General features: G+C 38.0%; 2 protein-coding genes across 8 annotated transcripts in view; one reads left to right on the top strand and one right to left on the bottom strand.

Annotated features, from left to right (window-relative positions):
• Window positions 1–131: 131 nt before the first annotated feature.
• Window positions 132–4899, top strand: mad2l1 (MAD2 mitotic arrest deficient-like 1 (yeast)). Its single transcript, XM_067523832.1, has 5 exons — window positions 132–305; window positions 1219–1365; window positions 3598–3718; window positions 4160–4263; window positions 4351–4899. The coding sequence occupies exons 1-5, from the start codon at window positions 242–244 to the stop codon at window positions 4515–4517; spliced, it is 603 nt and encodes a 200-aa protein (XP_067379933.1). The 5' UTR covers window positions 132–241; the 3' UTR covers window positions 4518–4899.
• Window positions 4900–5019: 120 nt separating this feature from the next.
• pde5ab (phosphodiesterase 5A, cGMP-specific, b) overlaps window positions 5020–17292 on the bottom strand; it is an 88377-nt gene continuing 76104 nt past the window's right edge. For all 7 annotated transcript variants that reach the window (XM_067523829.1, XM_067523830.1, XM_067523828.1 and 4 more), the window contains 6 exons: window positions 16688–16788; window positions 14983–15060; window positions 13466–13529; window positions 9886–9960; window positions 8855–8938; window positions 5020–8679 (listed from right to left, as the gene is read on the bottom strand). In XM_067523829.1, the coding sequence (XP_067379930.1) occupies window positions 8560–8679; window positions 8855–8938; window positions 9886–9960; window positions 13466–13529; window positions 14983–15060; window positions 16688–16788 (522 nt within the window). In that variant the 3' untranslated portion in view covers window positions 5020–8559. The remainder of the gene's footprint in view (window positions 8680–8854; window positions 8939–9885; window positions 9961–13465; window positions 13530–14982; window positions 15061–16687; window positions 16789–17292) is intronic.

The raw sequence follows: 17292 nt of genomic DNA, 5'->3' as shown, positions 1-17292 counted from the left end.
AAATGAACGCGCTGCTATTAAACAGCGTCTTGCGCTTCCTCGCACTGCCCTCTAGAGGCGGCACGTTGTAAACACACATTGTGAGAACAGCTAGTGCGCATGCGGGCGTTCACGCATGCGCAATCGTTGGACTTAACGAATTTCAAACTGGACGGCGGGTAGTGAAAGTCTACACAGACAAAAAAAAGCGCAACACACAAGTTATTGTTGCTCGAGAATTTAACTAAAACACGTAAAGAAAATGACCAGCACATTGAAAGGTATTACCCTCAAAGGAAGTGCGGAGCTGGTGGCCGAGTTCTTCTGTGAGTATTCATATTTCTGTCTCGTGTGTAGCGCTTAGCTCACGCAGGCTTGCAAAGCTAGCGCATGCTAACGGCAACGTTAGCCTTAGTGTAGCTCAGCGTATCAGGGAAAGCTACAGAAAAAGTTAGAGAAAAAATAAATTCGAAAGCTGCCCTCTTCACTTAAATGGGTTGTATTGTTAAATCTGTGTCTAAAAACGTGGTCACAGCACTATTAGAGAAGTTCACAGCAATTTGAGTAGCAGAGACAATCGGAATGTTAAAATTGTGCTATGTTTTTATTGTATATGCCGAATTCTCTAGAAGACTCTAAGGTTTTGGGAGATGTTTGTGTTTCGCCAGGAAACGTGGCAGGTTTCCTACTCTATTAATCCTTTTATGGTTACTGTGGTTAAGTTACTGTATTTCTGGGCTACATTGAAAGGCAGAAATGAAGCTGCTATAAAAGCGTTTCTTTTAGGAGTCTCAAAGCTGAAACACACGCATTTATGTGTAAAATTAATATCTTTGTGTCTAACTGTTAAGTTATAAGTGTGGTAAGCAGTGTCATGAAATGTTAGTCACGTGTCAAGTCAAGTTGCTTTTTATTGTCATTTCTACTCTACACAGTGATACACTGTAGAAACGAGCTAACGTTCCTCCAGAACCATGGTTCTTATTGCAGTATATTTCCATTAGTATGTTTTATAGGTCTCAATGCTTTTATTTCAATAACCTGTACGCTTACTTCTCTTTTTAGTTAATGTTACAAGATGTGCTTGCAGCGTTATTGAATTTGATCCTTTTTTTTCCCTACATTTCCTCTTTAAATCCTCTTTGTGCGCAATTGTGAGCAGCATTACTAACCACTTTATCCATGATGGTCACTGAATATTCATGTTGTGAACAGTTTGTTTTCATCTGTCCACTCCAGCATTTGGCATCAACAACATCCTCTACCAGCGGGGCATTTATCCCACAGAGACATTCACCAGAGTCACCCACTATGACATGAGCCTTTTTTTTACTACTGATCCCAAACTAAAGAGCTACCTGACCGATGTGGTGTCACAACTCAAAGGTAGTTAGTGGTTTGTTTCTTCATAATACTCATGCATCATATTCTTGTGCAGTGCTCAGTTCTCTAGCATTGCTGACAGAGTTCGATGCACGCAGGGATATGTCATATCTAGTACAGTGGCATGTCAAAAATGGACAAAGTGGAACCTTTCAGAAATACCAACATATCATGTCTTGCTCAGTTCCCTTGAAAATGAAGAGAATTATCATCTTAATCTCTCCTCAAAGGCCCCTGTAGGCTCTTCATTCTAATTAATGCAGGTCAGGCAAATGTTACTAATGGGCCACTCTCTAGTTCTTGTGCTTTTCCCATGTAGGCATTGTACATATACAGAAATTACATTAGTGCATACAGACAATTGGTTAAGACAAGGAGGGAAATACATTTTTAAAATAATCCACCATGTCGCCTCCCAGACAGCTACATGTTGGATTAACACAGTTCTCCAGCATTGCTTACAGAGTTGATGCAAGCAGTGGTGTTTCACATGTGGTCAGTGTGTTTTCTCTTGCACACACTGAACCAAGATGTTTCAATTGATCAGATTTGGATCCATTTAGTATGTTAAGGGAAATACAAGAGTGTTGTGTGTTTTAATCAATCTCTCATCCAAAATAAAGCTTTTTGTTTTGCCATCATAAGACACAGACAAGCAGCAAGCTGCAGCTAATTTAGTGTTGCTCACTAAATGAGCTACTTGTTTTAGCTCTGAAAGCATCTTTGTATAGTTATACTTTAATCAGGCATTTTTGAACCTACAACTAATTTTTCTTTCACCTGCTCCTGCTGTGGTGAAGCTGCTTTTGTCATAATAGAGGCTCGGTTCATGTCGTGGTTCTGTCATGTTGTTAAAGTAGAGGGGACGGCCTCTTTCAAAATACATTTTATTTGGCAAAAAAGCTTAGCAGAAGTCAGAATCGAACATGGAGAACATAAATACTTGCATTAAAGATTTGGTTTTTTAATGAGTGCAAACCACAAATGTTGCTGTTATTTTTAATATTAATGGCCACTTTATAGAGTACACCAGGCTACGTCACCTTGGTATATTGGCACGTGAATTCCAAGTTATCATTAGTTATCATGTGTTATTATCTGTTAAAAAAAAATTGAAAACATGGAAATTCCAAAAGTAAAACTACATTATTTGTTGTATAGTGCAAAGCCTTTGTGGACCACCAGGGGGCTGTGAACCACTGGTTGAAAAGCTATGTCTAAAACGCTTCATCATATTGTCAGTATTGCTGATTCAGGGACCCTGGCAAGCGTCCCAGCTATCCCTGTCCTCACTGCTGATTACCTACATCAGGTGTGTTCGGTCAATCGGAAGCTGGACTAAAAGTTGCACTCAGTGCCCCATCTGTATTATCTTTATCTATATTTACTGGGCTATCGGTGTTATGCACAAGGCGTTTTCCCCAATAAATGAAATAAAATTTCTGTCTGTTTTAACCTATTTTAAATTGTACTAAAATTGTTCTAAATGGTAAAGACCATTCTGAGCTGAACGACAGAGTAGAGTAAAACTTGAATGTTTAAGGGGCAATTTGATTTACAGACCGCAGTTAAAATAATAGTAATAACAGGTCGGATTTTCTTTCTTGAACCTTCCCACCCTCATGTCATTGGAATACTCTTTTTGATTTTTGTTGATTTATTAGAAAAGTAAAGGAACCCAATTGAGTTCTCAGTCTGTGTCAGGGTTTGACACAGCCAAAATGTTTTTCTTGCCCGATAGCCAAGTCCAGTTCTCCAGAATAGAAAATGTATTTCTATTAAAAGATACACAAAGTAAACAGGGATTTTGATAATTATTATATTACATTAATATACAAAACTAAAAACTTAGTGGTAATATATAGGACCATAAAAAGTATTTTAAGTGTTATTTATGTGACTAATGGATTATTAGTTTGAGTAAATTACTCATTGATCAGTTACAGATTTTTCTGTAAGTTAATTTAAGTTACATTTATATGACAAAACAGGGTTAACAGTTTGTCTGTAGTGTGGCTCCATGTTATTATTGCTGTACTGGGATCGAATGGAAAATAAAATGATCCGGTTGACATGCTGTACACAGCTCTACAATGAAATATGATATATTATATCAACACATCAAACACTGTTTATTTTCACATTCACTTTAAAAATTAAATGCACTGTATTTGATTATTTCCATACTCAGATAGCTTGTGTGTGTGTGTGTGTGTGTGTGTGTGTGTGTTGCAGAGTGGCTGTTTGAGTGCACTGTCCAGAAGCTGGTGTTGGTGATCACATGTCTGGAGACCAACGAGGTGCTGGAGAGATGGCAGTTCGACATCGAGTGTGACAAGTCGGCCAAAGAGAGCAGGTCAGATCCTCATGTTCACCTTATCCTTCGACACTCAACAGCAGTAGTTTTGATTGAATTATAATAATGATGTTTTTTTGTTTTTACTGGCTATGTAACTTTAGTTAACAAATGTAAGTGTGCATAAAGAATTTAAGAATAGGTGCGATCTGAAAATTTATCAAATAACATTTTTTTTCCTTAAAGGCAAAAGCACATCTACTGTATAAGCATAATGAATGATTTTTTTATTGAATACAATTTCTGTAATTACAACTGAAAATGCACTTATCTCAGATTTTTTTAACATTGTTTAAAAACCGAAATTTGTATTTGATTATGTTGTAGACTGACTTTTACTTACTGTTTCTCGTAAACAAAACAATGTGTACATTTATACCGAGTCAGAACATTGCTGGCATCTTTAGATCATGTGTGTCTAAGCTCTCCTGTGTTATCCAGTGCTCCCAGAGAGAAGTCTCTTAAGACCATTCAGGATGAGATCCGTTCTGTCATTAGACAGATAACAGCAACAGTTACTTTCCTGCCTCTGCTGGAGACACCATGTGAGTAAGCATGTGTACTTTAAACTGTGGGTATTTAAAAAGTGAGGTCAATCCTGTTGAGCCTCTTATTCCTGCCGCCTCTTCCAGGTGCATTTGACCTCCTAGTCTACACAGACAAAGACCTTGTGGTTCCAGACAAGTGGGAAGAGTCTGGACCACAGATCATCGATCAGTCAGAGGAGGTCCGTTTACGCTCCTTTACCACGTCTATCCACAAGGTGAACAGTATGGTGGCATACAAGAAGACCAACTGAGTTTAAAGATCCCCCTCAACCCCATAAGCTGTATATACACCAACCACTGCCCGCTATAGAAAACAGAATATTTTTACACTGCCCTGTCCTACCTCACTGTCCGCGTTTTTGTCTACTCTTCTTGTACAGTGAGTGTTGTCTCTCTCAACGTCCACCCCCCCCCCCCCCCCCCCCCCCCTCGAAACTTTGTGTCCTTGTGAGAACGACATGGGGGCAATGTGCTCCGTCTACTCTGATGTAAATAGTTCCCATAAGCAAGTTTATTAGGAACACGTCTTTTTCATTGTGTTGTTTCCCCTTTGTCATTTGTCAACTTCTGTTTTAGAAGATAGTGTTTAAATGTAAAACTTTTTAGAACGTCATTAAAATACATGGAATTTCACTCGGATTGTGATATTACTGTGTTTTACCAACGGGTACTACTGCAATTTAACAAGTTGGCTCGAGCAGTGTGTTTTTCTGTTATTTCAAATTAGAGAACAATAGCCAGAACACATAAAAATTAGCATTATTCTTTAATGGACATATAATTTATGTGGCTCACAGTGTTAATGGCGTCGACAGTTGCAGACATAAAACACCTTCAGCATATTACATTGTCCCACTTGCCCAGGCACTTCTTAGGGCTCTTTTCTTAAAAAAACAAAAACAAAAAAAACCCCAACATTTCTCTGGTGTAATGCCCACGACGTGTGTACATGCAACAAAACAGAACGAAGTAGTGAGGAGATCATGTCTTTTTAGAGGTTAGGCAAAAGCCACATGTATTACAGTCCTACACAGTTATTCAAATTGCAAAACACCCATAAGCATTTGAAGAATACAGGTCTAACCAAAGTGCTTTACTTAAGAGCAGGCTGATAAGCCCATTTGCTGCTGTTAGTACAATGCAGCCAGGTGGAATCTGTTACTGTGCACAGAATACTAATGTTCTGTATAACTGCAAAGGGCTCTGAAAGATGGCAGTTTACCTTCTATTATCAGAAAACCTTGAATCCCCATTCCCCCCCACACTTACTGAAAACTTGGCATTACAGATGTACTTTTGAAGAAGATAAGATTCTGTGTTTTAGTAGACAGTAGTCAAAGGCCTTAGCCATGGTCTCACTGTTATCCACTGGTTTATGACCAATAGAAGCCCTTTGTTGCTTATGCTGCACTATTGTGTACAGCTGTGGTTCCCAAGGTTTTAGATTTGTGACCCAACAAATTGAAGTGATCCCAGGTAAATGGAGGGTTTGCTTGGCTTCTGCAAAACAGCATAACTTTTTTTTTTAAGGTGTGAAATGGACTGTGACTGCAGCAGTGTATTAAACCACATATTTCTCTCCAAACCCGACCTGAGCACGAGAGTCTGGTGGCACTATCCATCCCAAGCCTGAAGCAATTGAATTTGTGCTGTGTTTTTCTGGTGTCTTTTGCACGGGTGGGTCGCATTTTCCATTCTCCCCTGACCATTAACCAAAGCAGATATTTGAGTGCTTCAGATTTAGATTTAATGATGTAGTTACATTTTAAAGAGGGCAAACTGTTGAACAAGTAACAATATGCCAACAGCCAAACTAAACCTTACCTCAACCCAAACTATCAGTTCGGATGTCCACCCTCCAAACCATCAAACACACAAGCTCTGATTTAATAATTTTAGGCAGAGCCCCTATATTATGCATAAACATTTATATATTATATTCAGGCACTCTTGAAATTAAGCTGTATGATTTACAATTTAAAAGTGTGGTTTATCTTATAATGGCTCTTTATGCAACAAGTTCATTTCACTCCTATGTCTTTAAGGCCCCTTCCTTCTGAGCCTACTCTGTTCTGATTGGCCAGAAGTCTTCCTGTTCGTGTACTTACTGAACATGGAACACCTGAACTGAGGTGCATTTACAGACTTCCACCATGGTCATACATCAACCTGTTCATCGTTTAGTTAAAACAAGCATCACCCCCAAGCCAATAGGACAGACTGAAATCTGTGCTTTGTCTTACAGTGAGCATATAAACACGAGTTCCCCTCAAGCTTTGAGCCTTTGACTGTGTAATATTGACATCCAAGGATAGATTATTTTCATCCTTAATATTTGAATTGAAAGAATTTTAGAGGTATTCTACAGGAATTGTAAAAACACCTGCCACAGACTTGTGTCACTGTAATGAAGTACTGATTAGTGAACCCTCAGATTTAAAACCCCTTAGAGGCTGGGAACCACTGTTAGAACAACGTTAGACCAGGTGTTACCAGATGTGCAGTGTTCTACAAAATAAACTATGGGACACCTGGTTGAAACTCTTCAACCCTTCCTCCAATTTCGTTTAAATAACCATGGCCAACAGAGATACATTTCCTTCATATAAAATAAGAATGTATCATGAAGTACCTTATGCTTTGCAGTGTTTGGGACCTGACTTGATGTGAAGAGCTTTTTAAGGCAGCATTTCTATTTAAATTGAAGGTCCCGCAATCGAAGGAGCTTGATGACGAACATAATGTAAGTGATTATGTATATGATTCGAGGGTGAGGCGTAAGAGATCCTTTTACTTGTGAAGTGCTCCTTCTTGATCACATCAAGGCAGTGGATACATCTGGACCCATTATTTTGGAAAAGTTCAGGCCTAGTCTTTGGCTATTTTACATTTTGGAAGAAAACAAACAAAATCACTCGATACAGTACATTTCCACACAGTATCTGAAAGAGTTGTTCCTAGGAAAGGCCCTTCAAAAATGCAGAGATGGTATTTTTTTTTTTAAGTATGAAAACTACATTTCTTATAAAAAGGAATTGTGTGCTCTTGACAAAAGAATGACCTTACAATATAGAAACTCTAATAAATATACAAAACAAAAATAAATATGTTAAGACAGTTAAGACAAGTGAAAAAAATGTTACAAAAGACTCAAACCCTTTAGTGTGTTGTTGTGAACAAAGACAAATATATATCAAGTTTACGAGATTTTTTGTGACCCTATGTAACCTATATAATAACTACAATATCTTTACCCCACTGTAATGGTGCTAATCCCTAAGGATCTATGTCTTACCATTCAGTGTTCTGCTAAAAATCACTACCTGTGAGAGATAGTGGAGGTGATATAAAAGATGAAAGCCACTCTGTGCAAACTAAAAATGGCTACGGTAATAAATATAGCTTAGTGCTAACTCTGTTCTTGTCTCTGGTGAGTGACAGCTATGACAGAATGTGACAACAGGAAGACGAGTCTCACAAAGTTTGGTGAAATAAGCACATCCCCATCGTTCTCTGTTTCTCATGCCAGGTGGGTAAAGGTTCTGGTAATCGAACTTAGGACTTAGTTTAAAATGTATTTACAATTATGTAAATAACGGAATTATTAATACGAGTCTTATTTTTGAAGTTTGTTAGCTATGAGTTAGCTATTCAGACTGGGGAAGCTGAAATTGCTACAACAAATTCATCAAGCCAGAGGATCCAAGAGGTTGTAAACAGTTTAAGCCCAATCCATTTTTATTTTGGAATAAAACTGAATTTTAATCCAAATAAAATCAAGACTACCATCTGGCAAAGAAGCTGACGTTAAAGAAGTTGCGACAGATAGTGTGCAACTTAACTTAGCCCAGACGTGAGACTTGGAATCAGTGCCCCCTGTCCATTAGTTAGTCATATGCCCCTTTCAGACATGCAGTGGAATTCTGACATAATCCTTTTTATACTTTTTAGGAGGGGGCTGTATGTGTGAACACAAACGCTGCTGAGATTATCCAGACTATATCCTTTAAGCCCTCGGGGGCAATGTCTGTGCGTGAGCTGATGCACGCAGCACGCTGCTCGGTCCCGAATTGTTGGGAGGATTAAAAGCCAGCTGATGGGCGTAATGACGTTTCTATCACTCAGCCGTGGTTGTAGAGTTATTGAGCCTTTTTATATAGATGCACGACTCCAATGTGCTTTAAATAAAACACAGTTTTCCCACAGAATAATTTCAGCAAATTTTGTGAGACCCGATTGAACAGGGAGAACCCCGGGAATCGATGTTGGCTGAACGTAAAACTAGCTTTGGGATCACACCAAACCATTGACGAACCCCTTCTCACATTCCTCAGCCAAACACTTCCAATGCTGCCGATTTTTCAGACATCCGTCCAACAATGGGGAGCAGTACTCCGACATGCCAGCCAAGGTCTGTGACGATGAGGGAAAAATGAAAGTTATCATTCATTTAAAACATTGTTTCCCATTTCCACAAGCTTCTTTACAAAGTGAAACAACCTGACAGTCTTTTCAGCTAATTCAATACCCATCATGTGGATGTGAATGAATGTAAACAATTTGCCACTGGCTAAATTGGCTAAATTACCTCATATAACTGGATGCAGATGGCATCAATGAAGGACACCTGCATGCTGGGAATTTTATCTCTTTTCTCACGATTCATCAGGTCCTAAAGTGAAAGATACAAAGAATAACAAGTCATATAAGAAGGGTAAAAAAAAACAAAAAGGTGTTCACCAAGCATTCAGATGTTTTATATGGCAATAAATTGTTTTTCCTCAGTTTCTTTATCAGTATAACAAAGAGATAAGAGCCATAACTACTAAAACCAGCCACCCCAAGCTTCTGAAAAAAGTTCCCACATCATCATGTTTCTTGATAACTGATAGAGAGAGAGAGAGAGAGAGAGAGACTCTTGATCAAGACCAAATTATAATTTAAAAACAAATTTAAGGATAAATAAAATCTATTTGCAAAATTATTCAAAGCTTTCTCTGGTCTTTTTGGATAGTCTGGCACCAAACATTGAGGTTATTAAGAGCTGGTTTATTGCTTTCTGAGGGGACACACAATGGCACAAGAAATGAGAAAATGATCTTTTACTACATCAAGTATATAATTAAATTGTTTTATCAGCAATTGTTTATCTAACGAATGACACATTTCATTAAACACTCAAATATTCAAAGAACAATACTAATTTCCTGGGAGAAATTTGCTTTGCCTTTGCTCTAGCTGCTCTCTGCTCAAAGAGAAATGCAAAAAGGTGAGATCTACAAGAAAGAGGAGAACCACATCAACGCACAAGATACAAAAAAAAAAATTAAGTTTCATAATAATTAGTTGTTGTGTGCACTGCAGTGGATGGTAATGACAGAATGAAATGAATAATGATTAACCGGATGGTCTAATTTTAAAATGAGGATATGATGACGATAAAAATAGTAAACAGTGCAGTTAACAGTTAGTAACCTATAGCTCAGTATCATCTATAGAAGCATTGATGTCACCAAAATTGGAATGTGCATCAAAATACAGTAACAAGAACTACAGGACCAGAAACAGGTCCCTGAGGCACAGGGGCTCATGTGGAAGTTCATAGGCGAGGTTACTTACAATAGGCTCAATGTTCAGCTCCTGCCTCTCCTTATCCCCCTGTTCGAAGAACTCAGTGGCCACCAGCTCTGCAATCTGCAATGGATAGAAGAGACTGAGAATTTCACATAGAAGCTTTACCTCAATGCTGCAAACTTTCAGTTGTTGAAGAAAGAACACGACGAAAAAAAGAATATGCTGATGACTTTTAAGTTTACTTCAATCCCATTTTGTGTTGACACAGCAAAACATACAAGTCTGTTAAGGTTAATTTCACCTTTAAAACCAAGCTTTTACAATAATTTGTAACAAATCCTCAGTTTGAATTCCACATGACTGCACTGCAGCGTTGTTTATCCTTAACCTTATAAACCCTCCAGCCTATTTGTAGTTATGAATTTCAGCTAAGGCATTTTAATGACCATCCTAGGAGGTTAAGTTTGGGAATAATGTTGGGATCTTCATTGTGCCAACATCAACTAACTGTAATAGTGTAAAATGAGTGTTGGTACGTACAGAGTTAAGAACAAAAAGAACAATGAGTGAGACAAAGGGAAAAGTCTGCCAAAAGAGTGGTAGTCGCACGAAGTCAATGGTCTCCATCTGTGTTCAGAGAGTAAATGAGATCTGACTGCAGCCTCAGGCTCCAATCAGTGTCACTCTGTGTGTATGTGAGTGTTACAGCCATCTGCAGCTCTTCAGTCTGTAATCAAAGCTCAGCACTCTGACTCCCAGAGAGAGGAAGCTTATCATAGCTGAATTAACCAATACTAAGTATGTGGCATATGTCAGCCAGTCAGGCTAAGTTAACTCTGACTTTCTTTACGCTCATATAAAGTCCACACAGCAAAGCGAGTTAAAACAGTGTCGGAATAACTTCAGTCGTCAGGGCCTGTTTCATTCGACCTTCAACAACAGCAAGACAGACCCACTACTGGAGGTTTGAGTGTATTTCTGCTGATTTAGGAGGAACACACTTCGGACTGTTATTCGGGATCAGTATAGTCAAACACTGTTTTCTCATTGGTCATCTATGGTCAGCCGAATACAGACCAAGTCCAGACTGGAAGGAACATTAATGTCAAAGGATAATTCTTAGTTTATACAACTCAAAACGGGTATTTTCTATGAGATCTATCAATTGTGATTGTACTGATGCTGCCCTGTTGCCTAAAAGGAAAGTTAGACTGATGTTGCAATAAACTGGATTTAACATTTCCAAAATTCCCAATGCCATAATTTATATAAGGCAAAATTATATTATTATAAAATAAATAAAAGAATATATAACCCAACAGTAAGAACGATTTCAGCTGAAACAAATTCTAATTTATTTTATATTAGAGCACTAATGACTTACTGCTGCTGTAGATAATATTAAAATAACCTTTCAAAGTACTGGTTTTACCAATTATAAAATAATTACTATAAAATAATTCCCTAAATGTATAAATTTCTATATTACAAGTAGTCATGGACACTGTGATGGCCAGTCAGTGGAAACAAGGTTGATGAGAGAACTGACCGTCAAACCATTATTGGGGAATTGTGCTTTACTGCATTTTTAGTTGTAACTTAACTGTTGTGATGATGGGTGTCAAAACAGTCCAGACAGTCCTACGTAAGAGTCTTGTCAGTTTTGGATCAGTTGCACGTACTGGCTCTCGTTTTACAACCAAAGCTCACTGCTCTGCTCGGCTCTGCAGGCTTCTGCCAGCAGGCCAGTCATAGCAGATTGGAGCTTAAAGGGAGGCCCCTCAAAGAGACAGACCTAAAAGTTACTGCTTCCAAAGCTGAAGAAGAGGGACTGCATAAAATGCCCCTTACAAGGAATCGAGCACTTTTGGAATTACAATCTGTCCAAAACTATTTGACTACAGCCCCACGAATAATAATAATATAAACCCATAATTGTCCACATTATGGTCTCCTTAAAGTTATGGGTCGTTAAATTAAAACAGTGGGCTCAAAGACACCTGCACCTTTAAATGATAACTATTTGGGTTTATATTAAAGTGCCACTTTTTTACATTACGTCTAGTTATTTTGCCCCACTGTCATGACAAACAATATTTATTAACTCCCTTTATTTACCTAATCTTTTGCACATTATGAATTAGGACTATCTACCTATTTTCACAATCTTGGTAGAGTATCCAACTCCCAAAACAGTCTCACAGCGAATAGAGTCGAACAAAACTAAATTGAGATGAAGGTTTAAATGTTGCATAGAAAGAAAAATCATGCTTTAAAGCCCAAGTTCAGATGTGGCGCAAATCCTATGCAATAGTAAATCTTTGTAAGTTATCTTCTCTCTAGTTCTGACGGATTAGAAGCAAACTTGCATTAACAAGATCTGGATGAGGTGCTTGTGTGAATGTGTTAAAGCGAGAGAACATATTTGAAAGTGTGTGCGTGTTTACTACCCTGAATGTTTTGAGAGGTGTCATCTGGGGACAGGGGCGCAGCTGTTTTTTATTAATGAGCGCTCAGTTGTCAACATTCACATGCACACACTTAGCGTGCCTGTTTTTCCCTCTCGCTGTTCCTAACGAAGGTCAGCAGGGAGATTTAACAACGGGGACATAGGTCTCTGATGGGTAAGGAAAACAAAACAAGTGTGTGTGTGTCTCTGGGTAAGTTTGCACTGAAAAAAGCGGGAAGCAGAAAGAGTTAAGACGGGAATATCGCAGAGTAAAGACAGAGACACAATAGCACCTTTTATGCTGTTATTTGCACATCAATTGAACGTGGGATCATTGCGCCAATTTGCTGCCATGGCATCCTGTGTAAATTAGGGAGGGTCCAGCTTCAGGTGGGAGGTTTGTGACACTGGTCACTGGGGTTTGCATTCGTGGCAGAGTCTGCCATGTACACTGGAGAAGAAGTCGTGTTTACGATGGGATTCAGACTTGCATTTAGATTTGTCCAAGCAGCATAATTGCTAATCTAGAGGACAACTTGGACACTTACAAAGGGCCGCTACAAAAGGGCTGCAAACCAAAAATTGTGTTCAGCTACTATTTGTTTTTTTGCCCCACTTGTGAAGATGTTGTACTCAATGCACAGGTCTTAAACTAACAAAGACACATCAATACTCATATAATGTGTTAATATTGTTCTAAAAGCAATGTGCAATCTATTTTAAAGCAGCTGCTTTAAAAGGTTAGTGGAGCTGCATTTTGTTAAGTTGTAAGGGTAGATTCATATGCAATTACAACAGTTGGTAACTCAATCACTGAAGTCACCTTTTAAGGTGATAATATGTGTAAATATTTGATTATTGTTTGATCTTGTGACATCCAGTCAAGATATATATATTTTTCCCTATATGCCCTTTCATCAGTTTTAAATCAAAAGTTTTTGATGCAGTAAATTTGAACTGACTTTCATGAAACACAAATGCTTTGTTCAGCCACTGCCAGATTTGCTCAGTGGAAGTTGTGTTTCTTGCCGAGCTCATATTAAGAAAATTGTATGTAACCTTTAGAAAAATAATTCAGAAACCGTAAGGACAGAAAGAAAACTCTCTCTCTCTCTCACACACACACACACAAGTCAGTACAAAGAAAGCCCGGATTCTACATGTGAGATTTGTTACCCTCTTTTGCACTGGCCAGGGCTTGGTGATGGCTGAGATATCACATGCAGTCATCAACATTGACCTGAAGGGGGAGACACATTGACATGCATTAATCTTCACAGCCTCAAAGCACAGAGTGTACCACTGTCAATAGTAAGTCCCTGTGGCATGTTCACATCATATGATTGTGAGTAAATTCAGGGTACAGAACGTCAAAAGATGAGTAAATTATATGTGTTTGAAGTCACTAACTGGAAATCAAAAAGTGAAGTCGGTGGTACAAGAACTTACAAGGCTGTTCCAAAGACTGATTGGAACAGCCTTGTCCTTCATACTTTGTATCAGCTATTATTTGTGTCTTCTTGTCCAATTCTCAGTGGATTAATTTACTTCATAAAGCTGTTTCTTCTAAGAGGCAGTAATGTAAGATGACAGGTATAATGTTAATGAATGTAAGATGTTTCTTATAAATGTACGACAGGTAGAGCAGCTAAAGAAAATACTTTATTTGCATTAGGACACTTATTTAAAGTCTGTTGTTTTTGGAGTTTTTAATTATTAAGTTTAAGTTATTATTATTAAGTTATTAAGTTTTTATTTGGTATTATTATGTCAGGCTTAGGGTGTAACTTGTATCCCCCTACATGCAATTTTAGTGTGAGGGGATGCAAACTTAACCTTAAATTAACATAACACCAATACATATTCAGCCAGTATGAAGGTTCTTTTATCATTCGAAGTAAGAAAAATGTTCAAGGAGTTTAGAAAAAAGTTATAGCAACAATTATTTTAGATTATATTAAACAAGACCATTATATTTAAAAAAGTGTGCATTCCTTTTTAATAAATTTATTAAAACCTAACTTTAATTTCTGAGAAAAGAAGACGCGTTCTGGCTGAATGTCTATTAAATATTATGTTAATGAAAAAAATCATTAACTCTTTTTGCCATTTCAAATTAAGGGCATGTAAACTTTTGTATGATGACAGTAAATCTCTATGTAACAGAGATCAGTGAACTTATTTTTTGTCAATTACTTCAAATTATCCTTTTTTTTAACAGTTTGTTAAACAAATCTGGACCAGACTAATGTAACACATAACAGGCACAGATGTCTTAGTGGAGTAAATGTTTTATGTCAGTATAATCTAGTGAAATCGAGTGCTTTTGAGCCGGCTGTGGATACTTTCCATTAAACATAGTTGGGAACGCTGCTGTTATTTTTAAACTATTTGTTGGCAAACACAATCCAGGCACAGTAACCATATCTTGCTTCCCTAATTGAATGTTTGATCATTTAAACAAAGCCAGGCTGACAAATTCCCGTCCTTGCTTACAGTCTTTATGCTAAGCTAGGCTAACAACATCCTTACTCCAGCTCCATACTTAACACAGACACAGAGTGGTAGTGGTCTTTTTCATCTCTTTTTTTTTTGGAAAGCGAATGACTGTATGCACCAAAACGTTAGAATATACCTTTAAAATCCAGGCATGCGTACTTTGTATATTTGAGTTTTGGAAAATCTGTACTCACCTCAGTAAGTCTCTGTGATGTTCATCCTCCCAAACAAACTGACTGTTCTTAGTGAGCTCAAAGAACTCCCCTCGTTTCCTGACAACACACACGACACAGCAGTTAATTATCCCGATATATAACCTATTTACCTCTTCAACCACCCACTGTCTAGACTGAAAGTGAGGTGAGATAAGAGCTGAAATCACAGCAGTAGATAATTGTAAAGAAGTGAAAAGGAAGTGAAAGAAGATGCTGCATAGGGAAGATGACAAATACACCCCAGTTTTAAACAATCCAGTGCTCAAGAAGCAAGTTACTGCACACTTCAAATGATATTGGATGGCTAGAAATGGATAAAAAAGAGTTAAACATGTATAATTTAGAGAATGTGAGTAAAGTATATTAGACCATTACAATTTTTATTTTTTAGTATTTGTTTTTTTTGTCTTACTTTTTTGATGAATTAATCCAATAGTTTCATATTGAGTTATTCAGATCTTTATTGCTTCTTCAGAATTTGTAGCTTTGAGAGCATCGAGGCTTTCAGGAAGTCAGCGAACAGTCTTCCAATGCCATGTAAAAGAACTTTAACGCCAGTGCCACAAATGAGCTTTGAGCTAATTCTGGTACAATATATGAAATGGTAACATGAATGTTTCATATTTTTAAATACAATAAATAAAATGTCTACAACTTATCGTCTGATCCAAGTTAAAGTTTTCTCCATGTTCTCCATAAAAATAACAGCTGGGTAACAATGTGATGATGGGTGCATCTTTAATAAAGCCTGACTGAGTTTAGATGTGCTTGTGTAAGTAAAATGGCAAATAATTTTGAAAAGCATTAAAAAAACTTTTAGTGGATAAAGCCGAGACATTTCCCAAACATCTTCCTGTGATACAGTTCAGATTGGAACCCAGTCATTAAACCACTTTGTATGAACCAAAATTAAAGCAAGTGATCAAATGACTGTAATGTCAGAGTTGCTGCTTATATTAATGAAGAGAATTATCTCCAATTATCCCTGCAGCTCCATGCAGCATTTGAGATCTTTTAGGTGATTGTTTTGGTCTTACAGCCTGCAAACTCTGCTCCAGTCAACCTCGAGTAGCAGCAGGCCGTTAGTTATAGCAAAAGAAGCATCAGTATGTCTGATCAAACTTGCCGTGTGGTAAATAGTGAAGCATTTAACAGCTAGTGTCACAAACTCCTGATGCTTTGTGTCTGGTTGATGATGTGTAAACGGGTAAGTGCTTAGTAACATTCATCTGTCATTGTGAACAGCTATAAACAGCTACAAAGCTGCTCACCAGAAGACTTTATGGGATTGGAACACTGAAGATGTTCAGTGGACAGTTTGTTCCACTCCACTAAGTGGCCCACAAATGAATGCAACTTTACAACAATCTGGACAAACCAATTCAGCATTATCAGCACAGGATATTGCAGAAATATACTTTGAGGTTTGTACAAGCAATTTCTAATTTTTCGCCCATCTTTTGGTTGTTAGCAATCTAAGAGACAGCAACAAGATGTGTCTGTTTGATGCTATTTTCCTTCGACTAAAACAGTTTAGTGAATGGCTGATTGAATGTAATCACTCCACACAATATAGGTCAGAAAACCCCCTTCCTTCCCTTTTTCTCCCATCCTGTCTATCTCAGTATCCTTACAATCCTCTTCAATCCTCCATGTGCATCTGGGATTGACATTGAGTACCTACTTCATGTACAGGGCCAGGTCAGTGGCCAGAATAGCCTTCTCGATCATCTTCAGAGTGGTCTTGTACTCATCCAGGGAGAGATTGCTGAGGATCTGGTTCCCCTAGAGAAAAAGAACGAGAACATTAAGAATAATGTAAGTACAGACAGATCTGTGTCTTATTAAACGAGTGACACCCACACACAGTGAGATAGCAACTCTCTAAGAAACAAATACTATGCACTGATGGTGCTGACCCCAGGTTGCACTGTAATAGACCACCAAAGGGCTGCCGTGACAATGGCAGGCTGCACTAGTACACACACACAAATCAATTAAACAACTGAATGCAGACTGCACGTCAAGAGTGTTTATATGCGCGTGTGTTGACACATTATTCCACATCCCTTCCACTTCAAGTGCTCTTGGGAGTGTGTGCTTGCATAAATTGTTATCAGCCTGCATGTGACAAGCTTTGTGAAAGGGTGTGTGCTTGTATGTGGGTGAAAATGTTGAAACGTAGCCAGCAGCAGTGGGATTAAGTGGTGCTGTGCAGAGTATTTACAGTTTGTTTTGAGGCCGTAAAGATCAGAGCAGGCTGACTTTATATTACTGCCCTAAAAGAGT

Source organism: Channa argus, chromosome 12, assembly GCF_033026475.1.
Source record: "Channa argus isolate prfri chromosome 12, Channa argus male v1.0, whole genome shotgun sequence".
Classification (NCBI taxonomy): Eukaryota; Metazoa; Chordata; class Actinopteri; order Anabantiformes; family Channidae; genus Channa; species Channa argus.
The sequence above is the reverse complement of the archived record's forward strand: the minus strand, read 5'-3'. Positions and strand labels throughout refer to the sequence as shown.

What these genes read in the sequence shown, in the direction of transcription:
- mad2l1 (XM_067523832.1), top strand. Translation starts at nt 242, where the DNA reads ATGACCAGCACATTGAAAGGTATTACCCTCAAAGGAAGTGCGGAGCTG. An exon ending in GCTGGTGGCCGAGTTCTTCT is followed by an intron (nt 306 to 1,218) that starts GTGAGTATTCAT and finishes TGTCCACTCCAG; the next exon opens with CATTTGGCATCAACAACATC. An exon ending in AAGTCGGCCAAAGAGAGCAG is followed by an intron (nt 3,719 to 4,159) that starts GTCAGATCCTCA and finishes TGTGTTATCCAG; the next exon opens with TGCTCCCAGAGAGAAGTCTC.